The sequence below is a fragment of the Aspergillus luchuensis genome, chromosome 6 (genome assembly GCF_016861625.1).
Source record: "Aspergillus luchuensis IFO 4308 DNA, chromosome 6, nearly complete sequence".
Classification (NCBI taxonomy): Eukaryota; Fungi; Ascomycota; class Eurotiomycetes; order Eurotiales; family Aspergillaceae; genus Aspergillus; species Aspergillus luchuensis.
Window position 1 is genome coordinate 2,916,976 of NC_054854.1, and position 21,356 is coordinate 2,938,331.

The 21,356-nt window shown below is 49.3% G+C and overlaps 10 protein-coding genes and 1 non-coding gene across 11 annotated transcripts; 3 read left to right on the forward strand and 8 right to left on the reverse strand.

The window, feature by feature from the left end:
- Positions 1-660: 660 nt before the first annotated feature.
- Positions 661-1,758, forward strand: AKAW2_60993S (arabinan endo-1,5-alpha-L-arabinosidase; the record flags this gene model as incomplete). Its single annotated transcript, XM_041693180.1, has 3 exons — positions 661-921; positions 995-1,474; positions 1,537-1,758. The coding sequence occupies 3 exons, from the start codon at positions 661-663 to the stop codon at positions 1,756-1,758; spliced, it is 963 nt and encodes a 320-aa protein (XP_041546491.1).
- A 428-nt stretch (positions 1,759-2,186) lies between these two features.
- On the reverse strand, positions 2,187-2,628 carry AKAW2_60994A (uncharacterized protein; the record flags this gene model as incomplete). The annotated part of the gene is made up of 2 exons (XM_041693181.1): positions 2,187-2,412; positions 2,468-2,628. The coding sequence occupies 2 exons, from the start codon at positions 2,626-2,628 to the stop codon at positions 2,187-2,189; spliced, it is 387 nt and encodes a 128-aa protein (XP_041546492.1).
- Positions 2,629-2,955: 327 nt separating this feature from the next.
- Positions 2,956-3,375, reverse strand: AKAW2_60995A (uncharacterized protein; the record flags this gene model as incomplete). Its single annotated transcript, XM_041693182.1, has 1 exon — positions 2,956-3,375. One exon carries the CDS (start codon positions 3,373-3,375, stop codon positions 2,956-2,958), a length of 420 nt encoding a protein of 139 aa, XP_041546493.1.
- A 1,128-nt stretch (positions 3,376-4,503) lies between these two features.
- Positions 4,504-5,052, reverse strand: AKAW2_60996A (uncharacterized protein; the record flags this gene model as incomplete). Its single annotated transcript, XM_041693183.1, has 1 exon — positions 4,504-5,052. The coding sequence occupies one exon, from the start codon at positions 5,050-5,052 to the stop codon at positions 4,504-4,506; it is 549 nt and encodes a 182-aa protein (XP_041546494.1).
- A 515-nt stretch (positions 5,053-5,567) lies between these two features.
- AKAW2_60997S (uncharacterized protein) lies at positions 5,568-5,867 on the forward strand (the record flags this gene model as incomplete). The annotated part of the gene is made up of 1 exon (XM_041693184.1): positions 5,568-5,867. The coding sequence occupies one exon, from the start codon at positions 5,568-5,570 to the stop codon at positions 5,865-5,867; it is 300 nt and encodes a 99-aa protein (XP_041546495.1).
- Positions 5,868-6,620: 753 nt separating this feature from the next.
- AKAW2_60998A (uncharacterized protein) lies at positions 6,621-8,514 on the reverse strand (the record flags this gene model as incomplete). The annotated part of the gene is made up of 4 exons (XM_041693185.1): positions 6,621-6,775; positions 6,848-7,801; positions 7,851-8,078; positions 8,139-8,514. The coding sequence occupies 4 exons, from the start codon at positions 8,512-8,514 to the stop codon at positions 6,621-6,623; spliced, it is 1,713 nt and encodes a 570-aa protein (XP_041546496.1).
- A 638-nt stretch (positions 8,515-9,152) lies between these two features.
- On the reverse strand, positions 9,153-11,528 carry AKAW2_60999A (uncharacterized protein; the record flags this gene model as incomplete). Its single annotated transcript, XM_041693186.1, has 5 exons — positions 9,153-9,666; positions 9,755-10,351; positions 10,409-10,818; positions 10,870-11,072; positions 11,135-11,528. The coding sequence occupies 5 exons, from the start codon at positions 11,526-11,528 to the stop codon at positions 9,153-9,155; spliced, it is 2,118 nt and encodes a 705-aa protein (XP_041546497.1).
- Positions 11,529-12,086: 558 nt separating this feature from the next.
- AKAW2_61000A (uncharacterized protein) lies at positions 12,087-13,551 on the reverse strand (the record flags this gene model as incomplete). Its single annotated transcript, XM_041693187.1, has 4 exons — positions 12,087-12,444; positions 12,517-12,686; positions 12,744-13,171; positions 13,227-13,551. The coding sequence occupies 4 exons, from the start codon at positions 13,549-13,551 to the stop codon at positions 12,087-12,089; spliced, it is 1,281 nt and encodes a 426-aa protein (XP_041546498.1).
- Positions 13,552-14,355: 804 nt separating this feature from the next.
- On the reverse strand, positions 14,356-16,132 carry AKAW2_61001A (FMN-dependent alpha-hydroxy acid dehydrogenase family protein; the record flags this gene model as incomplete). The annotated part of the gene is made up of 7 exons (XM_041693188.1): positions 14,356-14,424; positions 14,484-14,934; positions 14,991-15,055; positions 15,138-15,574; positions 15,644-15,825; positions 15,887-16,060; positions 16,122-16,132. 7 exons carry the CDS (start codon positions 16,130-16,132, stop codon positions 14,356-14,358), a joined length of 1,389 nt encoding a protein of 462 aa, XP_041546499.1.
- Positions 16,133-18,604: 2,472 nt separating this feature from the next.
- On the forward strand, positions 18,605-18,676 carry AKAW2_t60026S. The gene has a single exon. It is a non-coding gene; the product is annotated as a tRNA-Arg (tRNA).
- A 587-nt stretch (positions 18,677-19,263) lies between these two features.
- AKAW2_61002A (uncharacterized protein) lies at positions 19,264-20,913 on the reverse strand (the record flags this gene model as incomplete). Its single annotated transcript, XM_041693190.1, has 1 exon — positions 19,264-20,913. One exon carries the CDS (start codon positions 20,911-20,913, stop codon positions 19,264-19,266), a length of 1,650 nt encoding a protein of 549 aa, XP_041546500.1.
- Positions 20,914-21,356: the final 443 nt, after the last annotated feature.

The following is a 21,356-nucleotide window of genomic DNA, read 5'->3' on the forward strand; positions in this document are numbered from 1 at the left end:
ATGAACGGTTGAACAAATTTATAGCGGAAAGGGAGACATAATGCCGGCACTTTCTGATCCGAGGTTAATATTTGAAGGATCTTGAAGCCTGAAGGGCTTTGCATTTTCAATTTTGCTAAACGGGAAATTAAGCTGAAGCGATGGGCTATTGTGACTATATAGAAATATTTTGAATTTAATTGGCCCCCTATTCCTGTATGTATAACTGCGACCAAAGTAAATTTGGATATGGCTTAGCATGCGACTGAAGACATTCGGGGGCATCTTAGGCTTTGTACCTTTCGTAGCGACCTTGCGGTGGTGGATCCCTTGGTTCTGGTCGTGCCTGTTCCTTCATATTTTGAGACTGCGAAACTAAGGATGGTGCTCCATAGCCCTGTAAGCTCTCGATGATTGGTTTGCACCGGCATCCTAGGCAGTTCGGGTGATGTTTCCAAAGTAACATGAAATCAGTCAGGGTACAGTTGCTTTAAACATACCCCACCTTCATGTCTGCGGGTGGTACAGGGTGCTTGGGGGACGCGGATGTCCAGGAGAGATATTTCACCTGAAACCCCTTTTCTCGTGCCCAGCTGAGAATTATAAGCTTATTTATTTATTTGGGGACGGCCCTCACTGCTTTCCTAAGTACTACATCACCTTCTGCCTCTTTCTCAAGCCATGCTTTTGAATCTTGCAGCCCTCGCCATCCTCCCCGGCTTGGCCTATGCCTACGCCAACCCTGAGCCGTGCTCGGGTCTATGTGTCATTAGTGACCCTGGTCTCATGCGCCGCGTATCCGATGGCAAATACTTCCGCTTTTCCACTGGTGGTGAGATCACGTATGCCACCTCGGATTCCCTGAACGGCCCCTGGGTAGGGGTTGGATCTGTTGTCCCTGCTGGTTCAAAGATCAACCTCGCTGGAAACACAGACTTGTGGGTGAGTTGCGGAGTCCAGACTGTACGCTACGCTACTGTTTGCCTCACATTGCTAATACCCTGTGTCAATAAAGGCACCCGATGTTCATTACATCGAACAAACCTACTACGTATTCTATGCGGTCTCCACGTTCGGCACCCAGAATTCTGCCATCGGCCTCGCCACCTCCCCTACCATGGAGCTCAACACCTGGACTGACCACGGATCGATCGGCGTTTCTTCTCACAGTGGCAAGCTTTACAATGCCATTGATCCCAATCTCATCAAAGCTGATGGGGCTTTCTACATGAACTTTGGCTCTTTCTACGACGACATTTACCAAGTCCCGATGAACGCAGCGGGAACCAAGTCTGCTGGCAGCTCTGCATACAACCTTGCCTTCAACTCCACGGGAAGTCAGGCCGAAGAAGGAGCATACATGTACCAGCACGGTAACTACTACTATCTTTTTTTCTCGTCGGGTACATGCTGTGGCCTTGACACCGATCGGCCGGCCCCTGGCGAGGAGTATAAGATTATGGTTTGTCGCAGCACCAAGGCTACCGGTGGATTTGTAAGTTTCTCCAGGTTATGGGTTCTGGTGGTTTGTTCTCTAACGCTGATTCAAACAAATAGGTCGATAAAGATGGCAATGATTGCCAGGCTAACGGCGGCACTCCCGTTTTAGAAAGTCACGATAACGTCTACGCACCTGGTGGCCAGGGTGTCTTTGATGATCCCGAATACGGACCGATCCTTTACTACCATTACCTCAACACTGACATCGGCTATGCTGATGGCGACAAGCAGTTTGGCTGGAATGTCATTAACTGGTCTGGAGGATGGCCCTCTGTCTAAGCTTCTGCTTTTGCGCGTCCTTGAAATGTAAACTGGGGTGAACTGGCTATATGTGCATTATGGTTGCTGAGCTTATGTCTTGTTTGTGTAAAATATCCTTCTCCCTCGCATTCTGAATCACATACAGAGTGAAATACTAGATAGAGATACATGTCACGACTATTCAAATGCTAAAGCCCATCCACTTGACGAGTTCAGTGTTCGTTTTTGATGCATTGATGCATCAATGCATTTCCTAACCTCACCGGGCCGTGCAAATTCTTCAACAAATGCCGATACATCTCTCGGGAGTGTTTCCTCAGACTGAGCCAAGATCGTGTTAACAAATCAACCCATATTGCTGCGCATCTGACCAAGCACCAAGAGGAATGAATCGCCGGCGTACAAAGCAAACGAAACTACTGGTTCGCTCCCATAATCTCAGTATTTCAACTAACGAATCGAGCCTTGTCCGCCAGCAAAACAATGGCTAAGATGATGACAGCCAATTGCTCCATACAGGCAGGATCGTTCACCCGCCAGGGGCCACATCTCTGGATGACTAAGAAGTCATCATTACCAATTGCTCCCTTTTTGAGGTATTCATGGTATGACACCTGCGCCTTTGCGAATAGGAGATAGATCTCGTTCGCGTACTGCGAAGTTAGGTGGTGACTGCTGTTGTTAGCATACATTCGAACAATACAGTTCCAAGTGCAGCAACACTTACTGGCCATTCAGGAATACCGTGGAACCGTTATTCTTGATGAGCCCGACTAACTCTGCCGTCTCCTGCTTAGAAACCGTTGCCGCGCTTTGATCTGTATGACCGAGCTGTTTTCTCTTTACTTCGCAGAGACCCCGGGTTTTACCACTATTCTTGGTCACCATGGCGCCGTCGGTGATTGTTGTAAATCGAGCGTTAGTAAAATCAAGTTTAAACGAGACGCGTTCAATGGTCCACTTCACATCATGATTGCCGGACAGGCCTGTAACAGCTTGTAAAAAGAGTAGAAGCGCAGCGTTCACAATTGCCTCGTCTGAGGCGTAATACTTTCCTCTGGGGACCTCTTTTCATCGCAATCAGCTATCAGAGCTGAAAGCATAGTGTGCCAATTTCTCACTAACCTTGGTTGCCAGTATCGAGCCAGGGGATGGATCCTCTTAACTTTCTTTTTCTGTTCCTGGTGGTGGGAGTGTCGGACGGCGGAATGTAGTTCAAGTCCTCCTGATAGCGTAGGACGGGCATAAAGGAGCCGGCCCATCCGATTCGACCAAGTTGTCAGCTGGTATCTTGGCCTCTATCAACGCCAGGTATCTTTTGAATTCCTTAGACCCATCAACAACTGCGATGGCTTGTTTCAAAGTTGCGTCGTCAATGCCATATTCAAATATTCTCTGATAAAATTGATCCCTAGGTCGAGGGAAAGGCCATATAGTCCAAAACATAACAAATTGTTTACGAAGCACTTTGCTTCCTGAGGCCATCTTCTTAATCGAATGTAGCGTGGAATTCTTTAACTTGCCCAATTTCTCCAGCATCTTCCAATCGTCTTGGGTCTCAGGTAGTGCGAAGCTACCAGCCCAGCTGTCTTTCTCCACCTCCTCAGTCTTCTTCTTGGCATCTGGGTCGCTCATCTTTCGTTCAGAGTTGGGGTGGCGTTTCGTTCAGTAGACACTCGTTGTGTTGCAGCAGTTGTTATGGTGAAAATGAGATTATATGTGTTGTAGCAGTTATGGTTCGTGCACGAGGACTAGAAAGAGAGAGGCGGTCCTGTGTTTCTCAAAATGCCTGAATTGGGACCATGTAGTAGGTAAGGCAGACCTTCTCACCTCTCTCACCTACAGTTGTTTCTCAGGTGGCCTATTCACTCGAATTACCAGCCCACGGTATCTATGATGTTAGGCTTAGCCCTAAAAAACAATTCACCACTCGCACAGACATACATACAGTCTCGTGCACAGTCATCTAATTTGAATATACGGTCTCTTTTAGCGCAGCTCAGTGTTATCTTTCTGTAACACACAAGCCTCGAAGCTTAGTATTCGAAGTAAATGTTCACTGGGGTAAAAGATGTTCGGCTGTAAATGTGTGTATATATACTATGTCCGGGGGTGTTTGCATTGGACCGATTACTATGCAACCTGAAGCTAACCGATAGTCACAAGCTGCACATTGTTCTTCCTCAATATCCCACGCAGTCTCTACATTGCCATAAGTTCATTGATTACATCAATTGTGTCTTTCCGGCTCTTTTTCCAACTGATCTATAAACGGGGACTGCACAATGATGGCAACCCATGTTAAGCGCCTGATAAGATTCTGAATGCAAGCTTTGCGATTCGCAACGTCCTTGGGTGTTGTCGGGCAAATCATTGCCTCAGGAACTGGACCGAGTGGACAACCCTCCACCCTTCTGCATTTAGATAAGAGGGTTAATGATAAACACAACATTCAAATTGAAAGAATTTGGCAACCATATTAACTTTATGCAACATAAATCTGATACATACGACCACAGGGTGTGGAAAACAGGGCTTCCCGTCCGCTCAGCCGTACTTAAGCCACACGCCGGGAGGTTAGTAGTTGGGTGGGTGACCACCAGCGAATCCCTTCTGTTGTATGTTTTTGTCTTTATATTTTGTCTCCTTTCGTAGACAAAGGAAAAGGACCAAATATGAATTCAACAGAGCGTAACACAAAGAGCATTTTACACAACTCGCTGAGGAATACATCCACAAGGTATGCGCATGGATAGACGACCGTCAGGGATAGTAGGTGCCAACCACAAGAGGGTACCAAACTCCACTGGGCCACTTCGTCAGAATAGCGTCTCTCGCGGCTTCAGCCTGGGAAGGGTTGATGAGGAACCCAGATCTTCCAAAGAGGTCAATTTGCTGGGTGGTCCAAAATCTGCAGCCTTCTCCTGCAAAGTTAAACTCATATTGATGACGCTTCTGGCTCAGTATTAAGTTGAGGAAATCTCGCGCTCTGCAGCCAGGGCGAGCGTTCATTCGCACGACTTTCTGTGCCGTAGTCGATATTGGAACAGAGTGCTCTAGATAGCTAATGATCAAAAAGCCCTTACTGCCGTTGGGGTTTGTGGCACCAGGGATACTGTAGGACGGAGTCATGTCAACCTGCACCGACGTAGTATCCGTAACATTGAGATAAAAGCACCAGTGATTGCCGCCATTTTCAAGCGGGTCATGGGCGACGACATCAACCCCCCGAACTGGAAGATCCAGCATCGTCTCCCTGTCTCGTGCGGGGACGAACTGCAAGGGCTCGAAAGGGGGCCTCTGATAGTTCATCTCGATAAAGTAGCACCCACGGAGTTGGAGGGGATGGGAACAATTGAAGCGGAGTAAGCCTCGGCGCGTGCGCGGCTTCGATTCGATACGGACTCTGGGGTTTATGGGTAAATAACCACTGCTAGCCTGCAAATGGCATCAACTGGATGTATTGAGTTTGGTTTGGTACAAGCCGTTGATTGTGTCTTTGAGATTAATTCTTAAAGCAATATCAACGAAGATAAAGTAAGAGTCAAGGCCGATTACTATACGGCTAACTAACTAGTTAACATCTGGTTGCCTGTTGTGTCACATGGTGCTAGACAAGTTTGCTTGATTTGCACCGCTGCAGTGACCAACTGAACACCCGTGGATCCGTTCCCAAACACCCCGACGCGCCTTCCTGTTTCCTGTGAACCCATAGGGGGCGGGCCAATCCCCAGTGTGATACATCTCGCCTTTATATGTCTTGAGCCTGGGTATATCAGGGTAATTGATTTTAGGTAGCAGTCCCACAGTCATCACATTATATCGGGATGTTGACCGAGGACCGGCTGGTAGCGAAGGAGTCCCGAAGTTATCAACGTCATCATAAATGGCTCTTTGCACCTCTGTGTTACACTGCCTGTGTTTGTATAGATCGTGTCTGTCGACAACATTCCCAAGGTAAGCCAATATCTCGGGCTGCTTCAGAGACTCGTTTCCAAGGATTGTTCGCGAAGATCTTCAAGGTCCCACAATTATCGGAAGAAATAAGATCGTGGTACTGGCTGTACCATGAGCATACTCCCATGTATCGTGGTGTGTCGACTTACTCGGGCAATGCACCAGGATAACGATTCCAATACCATGTTCCTCCCACATCAGGTGCAGCTTCGATGACCTTGACAGATAGCCCTTGGTCTGTGAGCTTCTTGCACATGTAGATACCTCCAAACCCGGCTTTAGCAACACCTTCAGACCCTTTACTGGGATCCCATTTTCTGTCATGTCTCCGTAGATCACCTGCCAGCGCTGTAGGTGTGACAAAGGAGGTGACAGCGCCCACTGGAATGCCGGAATTACTCGCCGCCAGTCGAGATTTACGTAACATGCCAGTTACTGCATGCTAGGAGGTGATCTACCCGGTTACAGCTATACCACCAAGAAAGCCTGAGGTTGAACTGACAAGATTGACCGTCCCGCATGTCTTAAACTTCTGTCAAGGTAGCAAAGTTGGTTTCCCTGCGTAGTAAATGTAGCTTGACTGATTCGGCTCATGAATTGCCTTCGATTCAATGTCAAACACTCAGGAAAATACTGTTCAATATTTTCTCTATCCTTGAGGACGAGAGAGCTCGAGATGTTTCTTCAGAATATTTATTTTACTAGGTGTAGAAAAAAAAAAGATGAAAAACATACAACAGAAGGGATTCGCTGGTGGTCACCCACCCAACTACTAACCTCCCGGCGTGTGGCTTGAGTACGGCTGAGCGGACGGGAAGCCCTATTTTCCACACCCTGTGGTCGTATGTGCTTTGCTTCTCTCACACACCGCTTATATAGGTATATGCACTCTAATATCAGACTTTGAAGATACTTGATCTTCACTATTCCCCGAAACTACTTGCAAGGTGATCACCGATGTATTTGATGCCCTCCGCGCGGTAAACGTCCGACCTAACATACGAGAGATTCGAGACGGTATTGTCAAAGAAAGTTATTTCCGGATTATCGATATTGTATCTCGGCCAGTGGACATTCTCTAAGAAAACAGTTAATTCAGCTCTAGTTCGAAATTGCGTACTGATCATAAAAATGGGTTGTGGGCCCTTACCTCCAGAGTAATTTGGGTCCAATGTTGTCACAAAACTGACCCACATTCTTGACATGATTGTGCTCAAGTGTGAATAACTATTCGGTATGCTCTCCATGGTCGTCTTGTTGAAGTCATACCACACGCCATCACCGTTATGAAAGACGTAGGGCATTTCTGACCCATGAGTGGCCCCGGCATAGGATCCAGCAGCAGGGCCATTCCCAGGACTGACAGCGTCAAACCTGTAGCTATAAACCGTGACATTGCGGGATGACCATGCCTGGCTAGCCAACCTACGTGGGCCATGGATGTTTACATCACCCTGAAATGCGGCCACACGCTTGTATTGCCTTCCATATCCGGACGGTGGCTTTCCAACCATTATGGCGGGGATCCCAATCTGAGGGATATTTGGGTACAGGGCCTCAAAGATATCAGTGGTAGCGTTGTCGAGGCCCAAGTCTTTGACTAGCTCTCGAAACTCGGCATCCGTGTTGACTCCCGGTACAGCGAATGCTGTCCCTTCGTCGGCGTTAGCTCCAATCAGGTATGGAACTTTGACAAATTTGCCCTCTTGAAGCTGAATCGTGCCACTTCCTTTAATGAAGTCGTCATCTATGACAGGAATGAATTTCGCTCCGCTGAGGCCTGATATAGAGTGCTCGGGTACAATAGACGTGTTATCGAAAATACTGTGCAATGTATCAGTTGGGATCGTTCGGAGACAAGCCAAAGTATCCGTTGCTGAACTGCATCCCGATGCATTCACAATGCCATCGTAATAGGGCTGCCAATCGTCAGGTGTCGGATAACGTTGATAAACACTCGGGGCACCACTTTCACTGATTGCTGCACGGAATATACCATCATCGCGCCCTCCGTAAGCAACCAGATGCGTGCCAACGCTATTAGCGCCGGCACTTTCACCCCAGATCGTAACCTGAGCAGGGTCGCCACCAAAAGCAGCAATGTCTAAGTCATGGTCAGATCCGTACTATAGGTTCAGTACAAATATACGTACTCTCTTGTATCCAATGCAGAGCTAAGCGTTGGTCTCTAAGTCCCAGGTTCCCTACTCCGGCTTCCTTCATCTCATTGCTCCACATGAAACCCCAGCAATGAAGACGATAATTTAGACTGACTGCGACAATGGGCTTTCCCATTTGGACTGACTGGTCAACAATGAAGGAAAGATTGTACTGTTTCTGTGATGAAGAGCCGGAAGTGAATCCGCCACCATGAATCCAGACTGCGCCCGAGTGCAAGGTCAGTTCTGGCCTTTATGATTAGATCCGGGATGATTACTGACCAGCAACGGGCAGACTGCTATGATGAGCGATGCTTGCTGGGCGGACGACATTCAGTGTAAGGCAGGCTTCAGAAGCACCCTTAGTCTGATTAAACCCGACACAAGCGGGTGAGTATTCCGTTGCATTTCTTGGTACCGGCCAGGAGGTATTCATTGGCCGTGGGGTCTGCAAGCGAAGTTCTCCAATAGGTTGCTGTGCATAAGGCATGCCAAGGAAGATGTCTTGATCATAGTCTGGGTTGTGAAGTCCATAGTAGGTGCCATTCTGTACAGTAACTGAGGGGTTTGGAGTTATTTCCCGATGTCCTACTTTTCCGGCACTTGCAATCAATGGAATAACAAGTGCTAATAGAGGAAGCGACGGAACAAGCATCATGGGGCCTTTCCTGGGAATATGTGAGCTTCAATTTGTTGAGGTCAAAAAATGTTCTTGCGTGACTAGAGGGCATTTACATACTAAGTAACTAACCGAGATGAGGAAGATAGCCGGAACAGATCCGGAACATAGCCGGACGTTGCTCCACGATTGAAACTTTATTAGAAAGCCAATGTATGAGCCATTTATTTAATGTTACTAGCCGTGCTACTCACTTGGATGAAACGGTTTATTGGACTATGGGACTAGATTAAGATACCGCGTATTTCCGGATCTGCAGCGGAGGTAACATGAGAAGAGCAATCAGCGCGGAAAACGTCCGCTATTAGCTGCTGACAATCGAAGCCGCAAATGGGGGGATATGATGTCTTCTTACCGATCGGACGAGCCGGACTGATCAGGGTATTCAAAGCCTTCATCTCACATTCTCTTACCGTCTAGTGCAGCATGGGTTAAAAGCCTAGACCATGAAACGCTGATGCCAGAAATGCAGAGAAGGGCGGGTGGATGTTAACCATAGAGGCAGGGGTCACAGTGGTCTTGGCCGTCAGTTGACGCATACTAAGCACTGCTCGGCATACAAGGTTGACTGGGTGATTAAATGCTTTAAGAACAACAAAGAGTAGGCAACAGGAAATTCATTCGACCGTAACAAAGAACTGATCGAATGGATCGATGTCCATTAACAGATCCTCCTCGAGTTCCATACCATCTATATCACCCCAATCACCAGGATCATGGAACATCTGCGCACCCTGTGTCCCGTTCAAAACTGGATCTAATGCAACCTCGCCTGTCTCAGCACTCCTGATTGCACCAGCCAACCAATCATCGTTCCAGACAGTGTACGAATCCTCTCTATCCCTAGCATGCGCGGTCGAACCTCCGTCAACGGTCGGATCTATCATGAGGATCTGGTCCATGTAGTCCTGTACCGTGCGGTAAACCTCTCCCGCGACGCGGTTGCGGAACTTTGTCACTGCATCATTGAAGCTGGTCAGGATTTGATGGTAAAGCTGGGCCTGTGGGCTAGTTCGGCCAACATCATCGAGAAGATGTAAGGTACTGTTGAAGAGACTCTCAATGTCACGGCGAGGCTCTCCAGCAAACATAGAAAAGCCTAGGATAAGGCCGGCGCCAAAAATCCAAGCTCTATGGGTAGACATTAATATCAAGTCTTTTCAAGATAGGTTTGGAAGGAAGGAGTTTGAACGAAGCGAGGAGGTAAAAGGGGGCATACTTGAGGAGACAAAAGTTTCGAAAAACGAGCCCCGCCGACTTTGCCCGTCGACACATATCTATCATGTATAAGGAAGAACTTACGCACACCTGGGCCAGTTTGGATACTTTATTGTTCTTAATAGCGACATCAGAGGCCTCATCCGGGTCACTGATCAAATGGTCTGGTGCTTTCCCACGAAGACGAGATACGAGATACGCGATCAGATATGGCCGGGTTACGAGAATTACCGCAAAGTAGTATAGGCAGGAAACGTGAATGCTTCCAACAAGTCGCTGCCGAGCTGCAGGTTCCAGGAATGGTGGACCGTGGGAAACACTCCGAAACTGGCGGAGAGAGGCGGGCAGGCTAGAACTCCATTTCCGGAGTTGGGAAAGCAGACCCTCGGCTGTGGGGACGTCGAGAAGCCCGCCATTGCTGAGTGTGTCGACGATATTAATGAGTAAAGTGCACCCGTTGCCAATGGCATAGAATGCTGAGTGAGGATTCAACTCATTGGGCTCCGACATACTCTGCACTAGGGGGAGGCTTCTTGGCCTGGACAAAACAAAGCTGCTGAGAATATCAAGATTACGCATGCTGTGCCAGATTCTTCGTCTGCCAGGCTTTGTCAGTCTTTATCGTTGGCACTAGCATTCACTTGTTATAACTCACCTACTTTCATAATCTTCTTTGGAGAGCGTACTATCGTAACCTTCAATGCTATGAAGCTCTAGGATTATGGCTGCTCGTGCAGCTACCCCAAGAAACATTGAAGCGGCATTTCGATTGCAGGCGCCCAGCATGTAAAATGCCATTAGCAAAAACAGCCGTACAGTCCCGATGTTCTGGCCCATCAGCATGTCGTTGAACGCTGCCTGGCGTGCACGACGGAAGTACTCGTTCGCTACCTGGGAGTCTCTATCTGATCCTCTAACTTGGGCACCAATAGCTAGGGCGACGCCTATGGCTGCGACATCCTCCCGCCTCACAGCTGCAATGGTTGTGGGCTGCCGCGAAGAGGTGTGTGTTTCAAGTAAGGCCTCGACCTCCTGGGCTGTGAAAAGATCCAGAATTCCGCTTGTCTGTGTACATTTTTAATGACGATAGTAGCAGGCTTCATCCTAGGTACTTACTGCCTCATAATAATATTCTATGTATGAGTGAATTCTTTTGGGCTCAATATTCTGATCGTCCTCGGTTGTTGTAGAACAGAAATCTGTATCAATTATAATGTGGTGTCGCTCAGCATCCGTAAAAGGCACCGAACCCACATAGGCCTTAATAGTTTTCCGGAGGAAATGTAAGAACGAAATAGCGGAAGTTTCGCCCACATCAACTACAAGAAAGCATAGTTTAGATTCTCGAGATTCTGTATCTGGATCATGGATGATTCCACACCTTTTGTTGACTGTTTCGGTGCTACAGATAACGGCTCACGCAAAGAGGTTTCAGGGGGGCGAGTATCATCACTCCGCGACTCGGGTGTGACCATCTCGGATACTAGAGTCTCAAGCTCGAATGGTGTATTCTCATTCTCAGCGGCGGTAACCCTATTGCTCTGCGAAAAGCCATCCTGCCTGTCAGTGACCCGGCTGTGTGTATTCTGTACGACATCACCCGTTCTCCGTTTGCGACGGTCCATCCCAGAATAAGCACATGTATGAGCTTGTCCCCGTCGCATACATGAGGAACATGGGCGTTGTGAGTCGCACCGGATCTTCAGGATCTTGCAGGTCTGACAAGCGTGGCTGGACCGACGTCGATCTTCCGGGCGCACTTTCGGACGTGGCATGACCGGGAAAACGTATTGTAGGGTTTGCCAGTTGTGAAAAGGTAGGGAATTTTAACCAGGGAAGTGGGAGGGCTCCAGGGGAGATACTCGGAACTGGGTCTGAGCTCTCCAATGTTTATTTGTCTTTTTCCAATCATTCTGAGCACAGATCCTACCCCGCACTAGAGGCTGGGCGTTGCTGTGATAAGTCTGAGATGCAACAAACGGTTGGATAGGGAAAATTCGAAGGCGAAAATGACGTCCCCGAGTCTTATCTGTGCTTTATGTATGCTCTTTTGCTTGTATGCGGTGCTTCAGCCCTGATAGTGGAGGGATTAAAGATCTCGTGACCTGATTACGGGGACAATCGGCAGGTATGGTGTGCCCTATGAGAAAATACCCACTACATCGATTACTCTATTATTTTCCAGTTCATATCTCTAGGAGAAAAAGAATATTAAAAAAACGAGTTGTCGATGAAGGTACCGGGAAGTGAAAGATACGACCCATACCATCCCTTAGCCGGGCGGCCGGGTATTTCCCGCCCGTTATCCGCCCCTTTCCCGTTCCCTTTCGCAGTCAGAACACTTCCGTTAAGCAAGTTTGGGGGGACACCGTCGGTTGAACCGAGTCCACTTCCCGAATTGAGTGCCCAAACATTCTATTTGATTCCACAGAATTCCTATCCCTCATTTTCTTGGCTGTGTCGCGCCCAGTCCCTGGTACTCGATACTCAAGCTTCGTCTTGGTGCCCATATGCACACCCGTAGGTGCGGGGTGTGTCCAGGGAAGATATTCTGGCATGAGCCCTAACTGAATCAGAGCAGTGAGTTGATCCCACGCAATGTGCTCGTGGTACAGCCGGTCACCCCTTATGTTGACAACTGCCGTAAACGGTATTTCTAATTTGCGACCGGTGGGTGGGATGCCAGGAAGCCTGCTAGAGATTAGTTCGAGTAGAGCAAGCAGTTGGGTTGCGAAAGAATAATAAGATTAAAAAAGTCCTTACAGCCAGTCAATCTGGGTGTCGTGCGTGAACTTGTATATAAACTCATCAATGACACGATCAATACCCACCGTCCGGCTGATAAGCTCAAGTTCCGCGTCTTCAGGGTTATTGAAAACAAAGTGGTTCTGGTAGAAGTATGAGAGGCGATCCCTTCCAATTCCTCCCGTTAACTGCAAGTTGTTCGGCTCAGTAACTTATTAAAAAGTGTTCGGCACTTTGGATCTTACCGTGGGAATATGATTCACATACGGCTCTTGCACCATGGTCGCCATCGTATGAGGTACAGAGCGCGTCTCAAACTCATGATACGTATGTTCTTCCCAAATGGCCTCTAAATCAAAATATGGAGCTCCCATTAGAGGTTTCAGGAAGCTCAGGTTCCGTGTGTGTGATACAGACTCGGCGGTGTAGTCGAACGCCGGCTGGAAAGGGGTGGCAAACTGATATGTACTGACAGCTGCGTATCCATACGCCTGGCAATTCTCGGTTTTGGATACCAATTTTGCTGTCGCGGACGCTCCAGCCAAGTGCTGAAGCATTGGGAAGACTGGTTTGGGAATCGGCGAATCCACATTCCCATATACCACCACTCCGACAACCTCCTGGTGAGCGTGCGCTGATGCAGCGACCTTCAGCCATGCGTCGGGGTCGTATGCTGGAACAGAGATGTTAGATGCAGTGGTCAAGTACGTAAAGAGTACTGTACTCACCGATAAGTCCAACTTTCCCCTTGGGCTGGCAGTTGTCGCAGCTTAACAACGCTTCGAGGGCAGAGGATATGCCATCTTGTTCACCCTCCAAGGCACCTAAGCATACTGCCGCCACCGCGTAACCTTCTTCAGCCCATTTGAGGAACGGTGAGGGGACTCCATCGTCTAGACGCACACCTCCGAGGTCTCTCCCAGAAGTCAGTATGATCATACCAGGACCCGTGCCGAGGCGTGACAGGGGGTGTAGCAAGTAGACGCCCGGTGCATGCACTTGTTGATTCGGCACAGGGAGGCTGGGGGGAGGATCAATTGCTTGGCCGGTCATGTTTGTGTATTATCCTGGAAAAATTGGTGTTATATTGAAGCTTACGACTGTTGAAGCAGGTGGGAAGTCGAGAACGTCGCTGCCATGAGCCAAAATAAAGTGATAAAGCAATGCTACCAGAGGGCCACGATACCTGATATCATATATGGAAGATAAAGTCGCCAAGTTGCTCTGTATCAGCCCATAAATCTGGTTTTCCGGGTATCGTATTGGTTGCTCATTCGGATCCGGCTTTGGGATTGATTGCGATGGTACGTTTTCCGCCGCTGTTCGGCTACGCGCCCGGATGTCCACGGACAGCATGCTTCCGCCCCGGAGTTCAAGAATGTCACTGTTATAGTGAAGAACGGAGTAAAGGTTATCGGGACTACGTAGTACGGAGAGGAGCTGTGACACGAAGACAACAGCCGCATAATAGGATACGGTATCCCATACCCGTACTTATCCTGAAATTAGGTCTTCCCACCTAATATACTGCTTCAGGTACAAAGAGAGCGCTTTGATGTAGAACTGATTCTCTCCGCTCAAAGATAAGTTCTAAGTCTGGGTGTTTGGAGTTCTGTGTTCACTATGCTTACGAATCGAATATGCTTCCAATACACCAGATGACTCGTTTCCTCCAACTGCAATCAATTTTTACTATAGAACGAGGAATCTCATAGACTATGTTTTGAAATACTAGGCGGATAGACAGACTTTTGTCTGAGAAATGTCTAGCAAAGCTTTTGAGTCTTAAAGTGGTCCTCCCTAATTGAACTCTGCCCACCGATGAAAACGCGACGCCTGTAGCCTGATAAATGCACACTAGAGATTAGAGCGGCCACGGGGAAGCCTATCCTGATCGCTAGATGCGCTGATCTGCCAGTCGAAGTCCTTGTGCTAGTGAATGATGGCGGTTTGAACACAGAATACTCTTATTTGACCCAACTTACATAAGAAGGATTCAGCGAGTCAACACTGACAACTCCCAGCAAAGCCATGGTCGTCTCAACTTCATTTTTCAGAATTCTGATTGCCTTGTCGACGCCTGGCTCGCGAAGTGCCAAGGCGTAAAGAAATGCTCGCCCCAGTCCGACGCCTTTTGCGCCTAAAGCAAGAGCTTTCACAATATCAGAACCGCGACTGATACCCTCATCGACAATAACGTCACAACGGCGAATGACTTCGGGGCAGTGTGCATGGATGGCAAGAAGGGTATCAACAGCAGAGGGAGCCCCCTCGAGCTGTCGTCCTCCGTGGTTCGACAGCCACGGATGTACTCCGTACTTCATGCATAGTGCAGCATCTTTCCAGGATTGAATGCCCTTTATCGCAATTGGCAGATCCGTTATATTTCGTAACCACGAAACTGCGGACATCCAGTCAAAGTCGGGGAAGAGGTGGCTATATCTCGTCAGGTCATTTTCTCATCAATCATATCCGGACCTTTGGGAACGCACGACCGCGAAACTGTAGGGCCACTGGCAAACTCATTGTCTTCACCCTCTTGATTCTCAGAAAACTCCTATTCCTGTGGAAGAATATTGTTAATCCTTGAAATAGAACCGCGGGAGAATGATATGCATACCCTGATGTTTTAAACGCACATCACGTTCTCGCTTGCCAACTCGATTGGCATCAACAGTTAAAGCAAACCCCCGGTAACCCAACGAAATAGCTTGTTTTATTTCCTTCTCCGTCACGGAAAGGTCCTCCAGAGCATATATCTGCCAGTACAATGTCTGCGTGTCCGCACGCGCATCCGCCAACTCTTCCTGCGAACAACCGGTGTTGTTCGGTACCCAGTGAAGAATGCCATGTTTCCCAGCAACTTTGGTCAAAGCCAGGTCTCCACTCGGATGCGCCAGCTTACCACCTCCTGCAGGGCAGATGAAACATGGCGCTGAGTATTTCGTTCCAAGTATGGATGTCGTTAAGTCGATGGCCCGGATGGGTCTTGAAACTCGCGGACAAAAGCGGATACGATTCCAACTATTCTGGTTCCATTGAACAGTTTTCTCATCTTCAGCACCAGATTTGAAAACTGCACGTCGCTCCAATTGCATTGATTAGCCACGGAGACAGCATTTCGTCTTCCTCCGGTGGTACTCACAGGCAAACGAGCGCGCAGGTAATATTTGAAAGACAGAAAGTTCAGAGTTGTGAATGTTGACAACGGATCTCAAAAGTGAAGGGATGCTCTTCTGAAGACTACTTTCCAAGGAAGACATCTTCATTTGTGCCGAGGCGGGTGTGGTAATCATATCTGAATCTGCAACGGGGCCGAGGTGGGCTCTATTCACATATCAGTACAGTCGCGCAGTAGATAAATGTCGAATCATAGGATTCCTCATACTCTCGCGATAGATGCTTCTCAATCACGTTATTTGGGTGGATGGGCTCGAATGCTTCTGTTGCATCCCGCTTCAGGATGATGCTTGACCCGCCAGGATGGGAGTCCAAGTACGAGCTCAGGTCGTACACATTTTCTTTTATGATAACCAAACATCGGTCTTTCGACCTGTACTGGCTAACTTCAGCTCCAGAGGGTATTAGCAGCTGTTCACGAAATCCAAAAGCTTCTGACTCACCTGGTCAACATGTTCGTTTATCCTAGGTGACCAACTCTTTTGTCGCTACGAAGTTGAGAGCGGTAATTGATTAGCTCTTAAAAATGATGGTCTTATTGGATTGATTGAATAACCGTGCATTGATCACGGTTACTCCAGTCCGGAAAAGGGTCATACTTTATCTCGGCTAAGGGCCGGCAGCAGTATGTGTATCATACCGCACATATTGAAATCAACTGTGAAGTCCGTCACCTACAAGCTGCTGCCGGGGCTAAGGCTATCTTCGGACATATAGTGATGCCAGAAGATCGCCAGATATCTGAGGACTGGATTAGGAATTGGGTCAGCACAAATGGGACAGCCGCAGAGCAGGCAGCATGGCATGCGGCGCAGATGATGCGTGAAGGGATTCTCAATTTGAGAAATTGGGATATAAAAGGTGTATTCCACTACCCGTGGTGCTTGGTTATAGGGACGCTGACGTGCTGGGCGTTTCATTGCTTCGGTGGCGAGATATCAGTTGCCCGTAAGATATGTAGACATCCTGAGAGAGACATGCCCCAGACACAGTCTAGGGTGTTGATGAACCATATGGTCTCGCTAATGGGGTCCGTATCCCCAGCGAATATTCGCCGCACTTTGGGAAAGTGCTGTACGCATGGTCTTACTGCTGAAGTCGCCCGGTACTTGAGGGGTGTGCGTTGGACTGCGGCATATGAGGCCATGAAGCTACTGATGGCGCTATCAACCAGGTCCTGATTCAGTATCATGACCTCAACACTTATTTCTTCTCTACTAGTGATCGAAGCTATCTGGCCTAACTATTAGAAGGAAATGGCCAAATAAATGAATATCAGTTACTTCTCAAGCGTGTTCCGGTCGATCCTTTCCATACTCTCGGGTATGCATATGGACCCTTCAAAACAATCAGCCATCACGAAGAGTCGGGTTCTAGACTTTGGTCTTTTTCCCTTTCATGTCTAGGAAATAAAACAAGAGAAGAAGACCAAAAAACATACAACAGAAGGGATTCGCTGGTGGTCACCCACCCAACTACTAACCTCCCGGCGTGTGGCTTAAGTACGGCTGAGCGGACGGGAAGCCCTGTTTTCCACACCCTATGGTCGTATGTGCTTGGACTAAGCTTGGAAGGCTAGATAAGAAGGCTTGACTTATCTAATAACTAAGTCCCTTATGGAAGCCGACTTCTGGGACTGACCAGATCTATCATTGTGCATTCTAAACATGTTCAAGCTCAAGTCAATGCCAAGACCATGACTATGACCTCACCTATTTGGCTCGCAGACTTAAAGATACATTATATCACAAGGCATATAAGTAAAGCCTTCGGTGCAAGCAATTGTATAGCCTAGTGCTTAGTAGAGAAAGCGCAGGAAGCATCTGATACGCGTGTTGTTTCTGCCAAAAGAATTACCGGTACAATTACTTCGCAGCAATACAGGGGCAAGAAAGCTGTTGGGTGGGTATACCACAGCAGAATTGCTTAGTCCATATCTGAGCTACTCAAGCAAGCATCCGCTAGATGACTACATCGGAACCCATCCATGGAATACATTCATTGGTAAATGAGACATCGAGTGCGAATATGATTTAAGGATCTGCGGTATACTGACCACGCAAAATACGCCGTCAGGGCGATGCAAGGGAACACTGATTTGGAGCGGAAAACTAAATCTATTCCGGGTATACTTTCCCAGCCTGCGCGAATAGATGGTAGATCCACTGACGTAGCTAAAACAGTTCATCTACCGTGTTTCTGGACTTTGCGGTGTCTGGAGATGTGGAGATAGGCAAGCTGATACAGAATGTTCGAAAAACCATTGTAAAGTGCCTTGCCAACGCAGACAATTCTTTCTGGCGAGTCGCCAAAAGAGGGGACAGTCTCTACATTCAGACATTGTGACTAATTTGTCACCATTGGTGATGGGAAATTTCGAATTGCTAATTCTCTTTTCGCTTACTGTGAAACATCAGCGCAATTAACCTGATGTTCAAACCGGGGATACTCGCTGGGTTCTGACAGGGGTTCTCGCAGAGGCTAAGCATGATTAGTGGGCAATGCGAGTGCACCAAGGTCGGGCTAGAGAAGGCTTTTCAGACAGTTGAGGAGAGTGTCAGTGGCATTGTCAAGCTCATTGATGGTGCCACGCGTGAGTCCATGGGAGTCCAGTTCCGGGTCTGGGATGGTACCGTCTTTCCGTGGTAAAGGGCACTCATGCTAGCAGTTATTATATGGGTAGACTTGCTCTTCACCAGGAATTATGATGTAATAGTGCTTGAAGCGGTCAAATATGAGATCGGTAATTATAGTAGTATAAGCATACTTCCAAGGGATTACCACGTCGGGTTGGACAGTAAGAGACCACCACGACACCCACTGAAGGAAACCCCCCCCCCCTTGAGTGGCCATTGAGGGCGACAGCGACTGCCAACTCTTTATTTTGGTCTATATAACATTTACTTGTAGCATATTTTCAACAATTGGCCTGCTGGCCCAATGGTAAGGCGCTTGACTACGGATCAAGAGATTGCAGGTTCGAATCCTGCGTAGGTCATTCTTTTTTGCTTTTTTGTTCTGTGGCTAGCTCGGCTACCCGTTATAGTGACTGAAGTGAGCCGTTTATCTTGTCGCTTTTTTCTTTGGTACCCACTTTTTTTTCTCAGCCTCTTGCACAAGTAGTTTCTCTGAGATCACTCATACTCTTCAGAAGGCTAAATAAATGATATTACTTCGTCTTCTAAGTACTGTCCAGGTAAGACGATCATTAATACCCATAAAATGCTCAGTAATGCTACTGAAAACTACATTTTAAAAAGGAAGCAAGAATATCTATCAACAGGCTTGAATTTAGATTATGACTATGACAGACTGGCCTGGATCCTCTCAATATCAGTGTGTAAGTAGGACTCGTCACAAAAAGGACGACGCAAATAATTAGACAATATAATCATGAAACGAATGACAGCATTGAACCCATTCCCATCCCATAAGATAAACCTAAACCGTTTTGAAATAATCGATTCCCGGAAGCTCGAGGTAGTGTGGTGTCACTTTAGAGCGATCGATCGATACCAACGCCGTAACTCCTATTGACTTGTTAGCAGCCAGGCCAAAATCTCAAGATGAAGTGTGATACATACCTTAAGCAGAGAAGTTCAGGGACGCAGAAGCCTTCGCATTAGCGCTAGCAGAGGCCTCAGCGCTACCACTAACGGAGGCCCCAGCACTAGCGTTGGCATCAGCACTTCCGCTACCGCTGGCATCGGCATCGGCATCGGCATCCGCGCTGGCATCGGCATCCGCGCTAGCATCCGCATCTGCATCGGCATCAGCTCCGGCACCGGAATCGTCGCTGTCGTCGCCGCCCGTGGATCCTCCAGCCGTGATACTGCCGCTGGCGCCGCCGTAAGGACCGAGAGAGACGCTGGTAGAGGCACTGACCCAAGTGGTGGTGGCGCTGGGAGCTTCCGCAGTGGTGGGGGAAACACCGACATCAGTATCGTCATCGCCGCTGCCAGAAGCTCCGGCACCGAGAGAAGCAGAGCCGGATCCGCTGCCGCTCACATCACCCGAGGCATCGCCGGAAGCACCGAGATCAGCACCCGCACCGAGGCCAGCAGATCCAGATCCAGAGAGACCAGCGGAGCCAGATCCAGAAAGACCGGCACCAAGACCGGCACTAGCGCTAGGGCTAGCACCGACGCTGCCACTGGGGCTGGCACCAAGACCAGCGCCAGCACCGAGACCAGCAGATCCAGATCCAGAGAGACCGGCAGAGCCAGAGCCGGAAAGGCCAGCACCAAGACCAGCACCAGCAGCGCCGGAGGCACCAGCGCCAGCAGCACCGGTAGCGCTACCACCGAGGCCAGCAGAGCCACCGAGGCCAGCGGCACCCGAAGCACCGGCACCGAGAGATCCGGTAGCACTTCCTCCAAGACCGGCACCAGCACCAAGGCCAGCAGCGCCGGAAGCACCCGCGCCAGCAGCACCGGTAGCGCTGCCACCGAGACCAGCGCCCAGACCGGCGGAGCCACCAAGACCGGCGGAACCGCCGAGACCAGCAGCACCGGAAGCACCAGCGCCAGCGGAGCCAGTAGCACTTCCTCCAAGACCAGCACCAAGGCCGGCGCTGCCACCCAGGCCAGCAGAGCCACCGAGGCCAGCAGCGCCAGAAGCACCGGCACCAGCAGCACCAGTGGCACTTCCTCCCAGACCCGCGCCGAGACCAGCGCTGCCACCAAGACCGGCAGAGCCACCGAGGCCAGCAGATCCACCAAGACCAGCGCCCAGGCCAGCAGAGCCCGAGGCACCAGCACCCGCAGCTCCAGTAGGGCTGGCTCCAAGTCCAGCACCAGCGCTGCCACTTCCACCCAGACCAAGACCGGCACCCAGATCAGCGCCCAGGTCAGCAGATCCACCCAGGCCAGCGGAGCCACCAAGACCGGCAGCTCCCGAAGCACCAGCACCCGCAGCACCGGTAGCACTGGCACCGGCACCACCGCCCAGAAGGGCACCCAGACCACCGCTGCCGCTCAGACCGGCGCCGAGGTCAGCACCGAGACCAGCACCAGCACTTCCACTACCGCTGCCGCTACCACCAAGGCTGGCGCCCAAGTCGGCGCTGCCGCTGCCGCTGGCACTGCCACCGAGACCGAGACTGGCACCCAGGCCGGAGCTTCCCAGGAGGCTACCAGCGCCGCTGAGGAAGGGAAGGAGGCATGGGATGGGGATGGCGGAGACGGTGGCGGCGGTGACGAGGGTCGCAGCGGAGACTCTGTAGAAGCGAACCATTTTGACTGATTGATTTCGGTTTCTGTGATGGTCAGTACTGTGCCAAGCATGATTGTAACCGAAGATCAGAAAGTGGTGGGAAGGTTACCTTCGAGAAACGAGAATCGAGAAGAACGAGAGTTGAACGGAATTATTGAAAATGTAAACACAGAGATCGATACGCCACAGGCGATCTGAAAAGCAAACAAGAGCGAGAGGAAAAAGAGGAGAAAAGACTGGTGAGAGAGATGAGGATGGGATGGAAAGAAAGTCAACCTGATCGGTGGTGGTGACAGAGGCTATATATGCCTTTTTTGCGTCGAAAGGTTCCCGTCTTCTTCTCCCGCATCGCGGAGGAGAGCCATGGCTGTCTCCCCGTGAATAGGGGCCCGTGAAACCGCGGTGGTTTGATAGTGGCTGCTTGTGTCAGTGTAGAGTTTCTAAGAAAAGTGTCCATGGCCTGG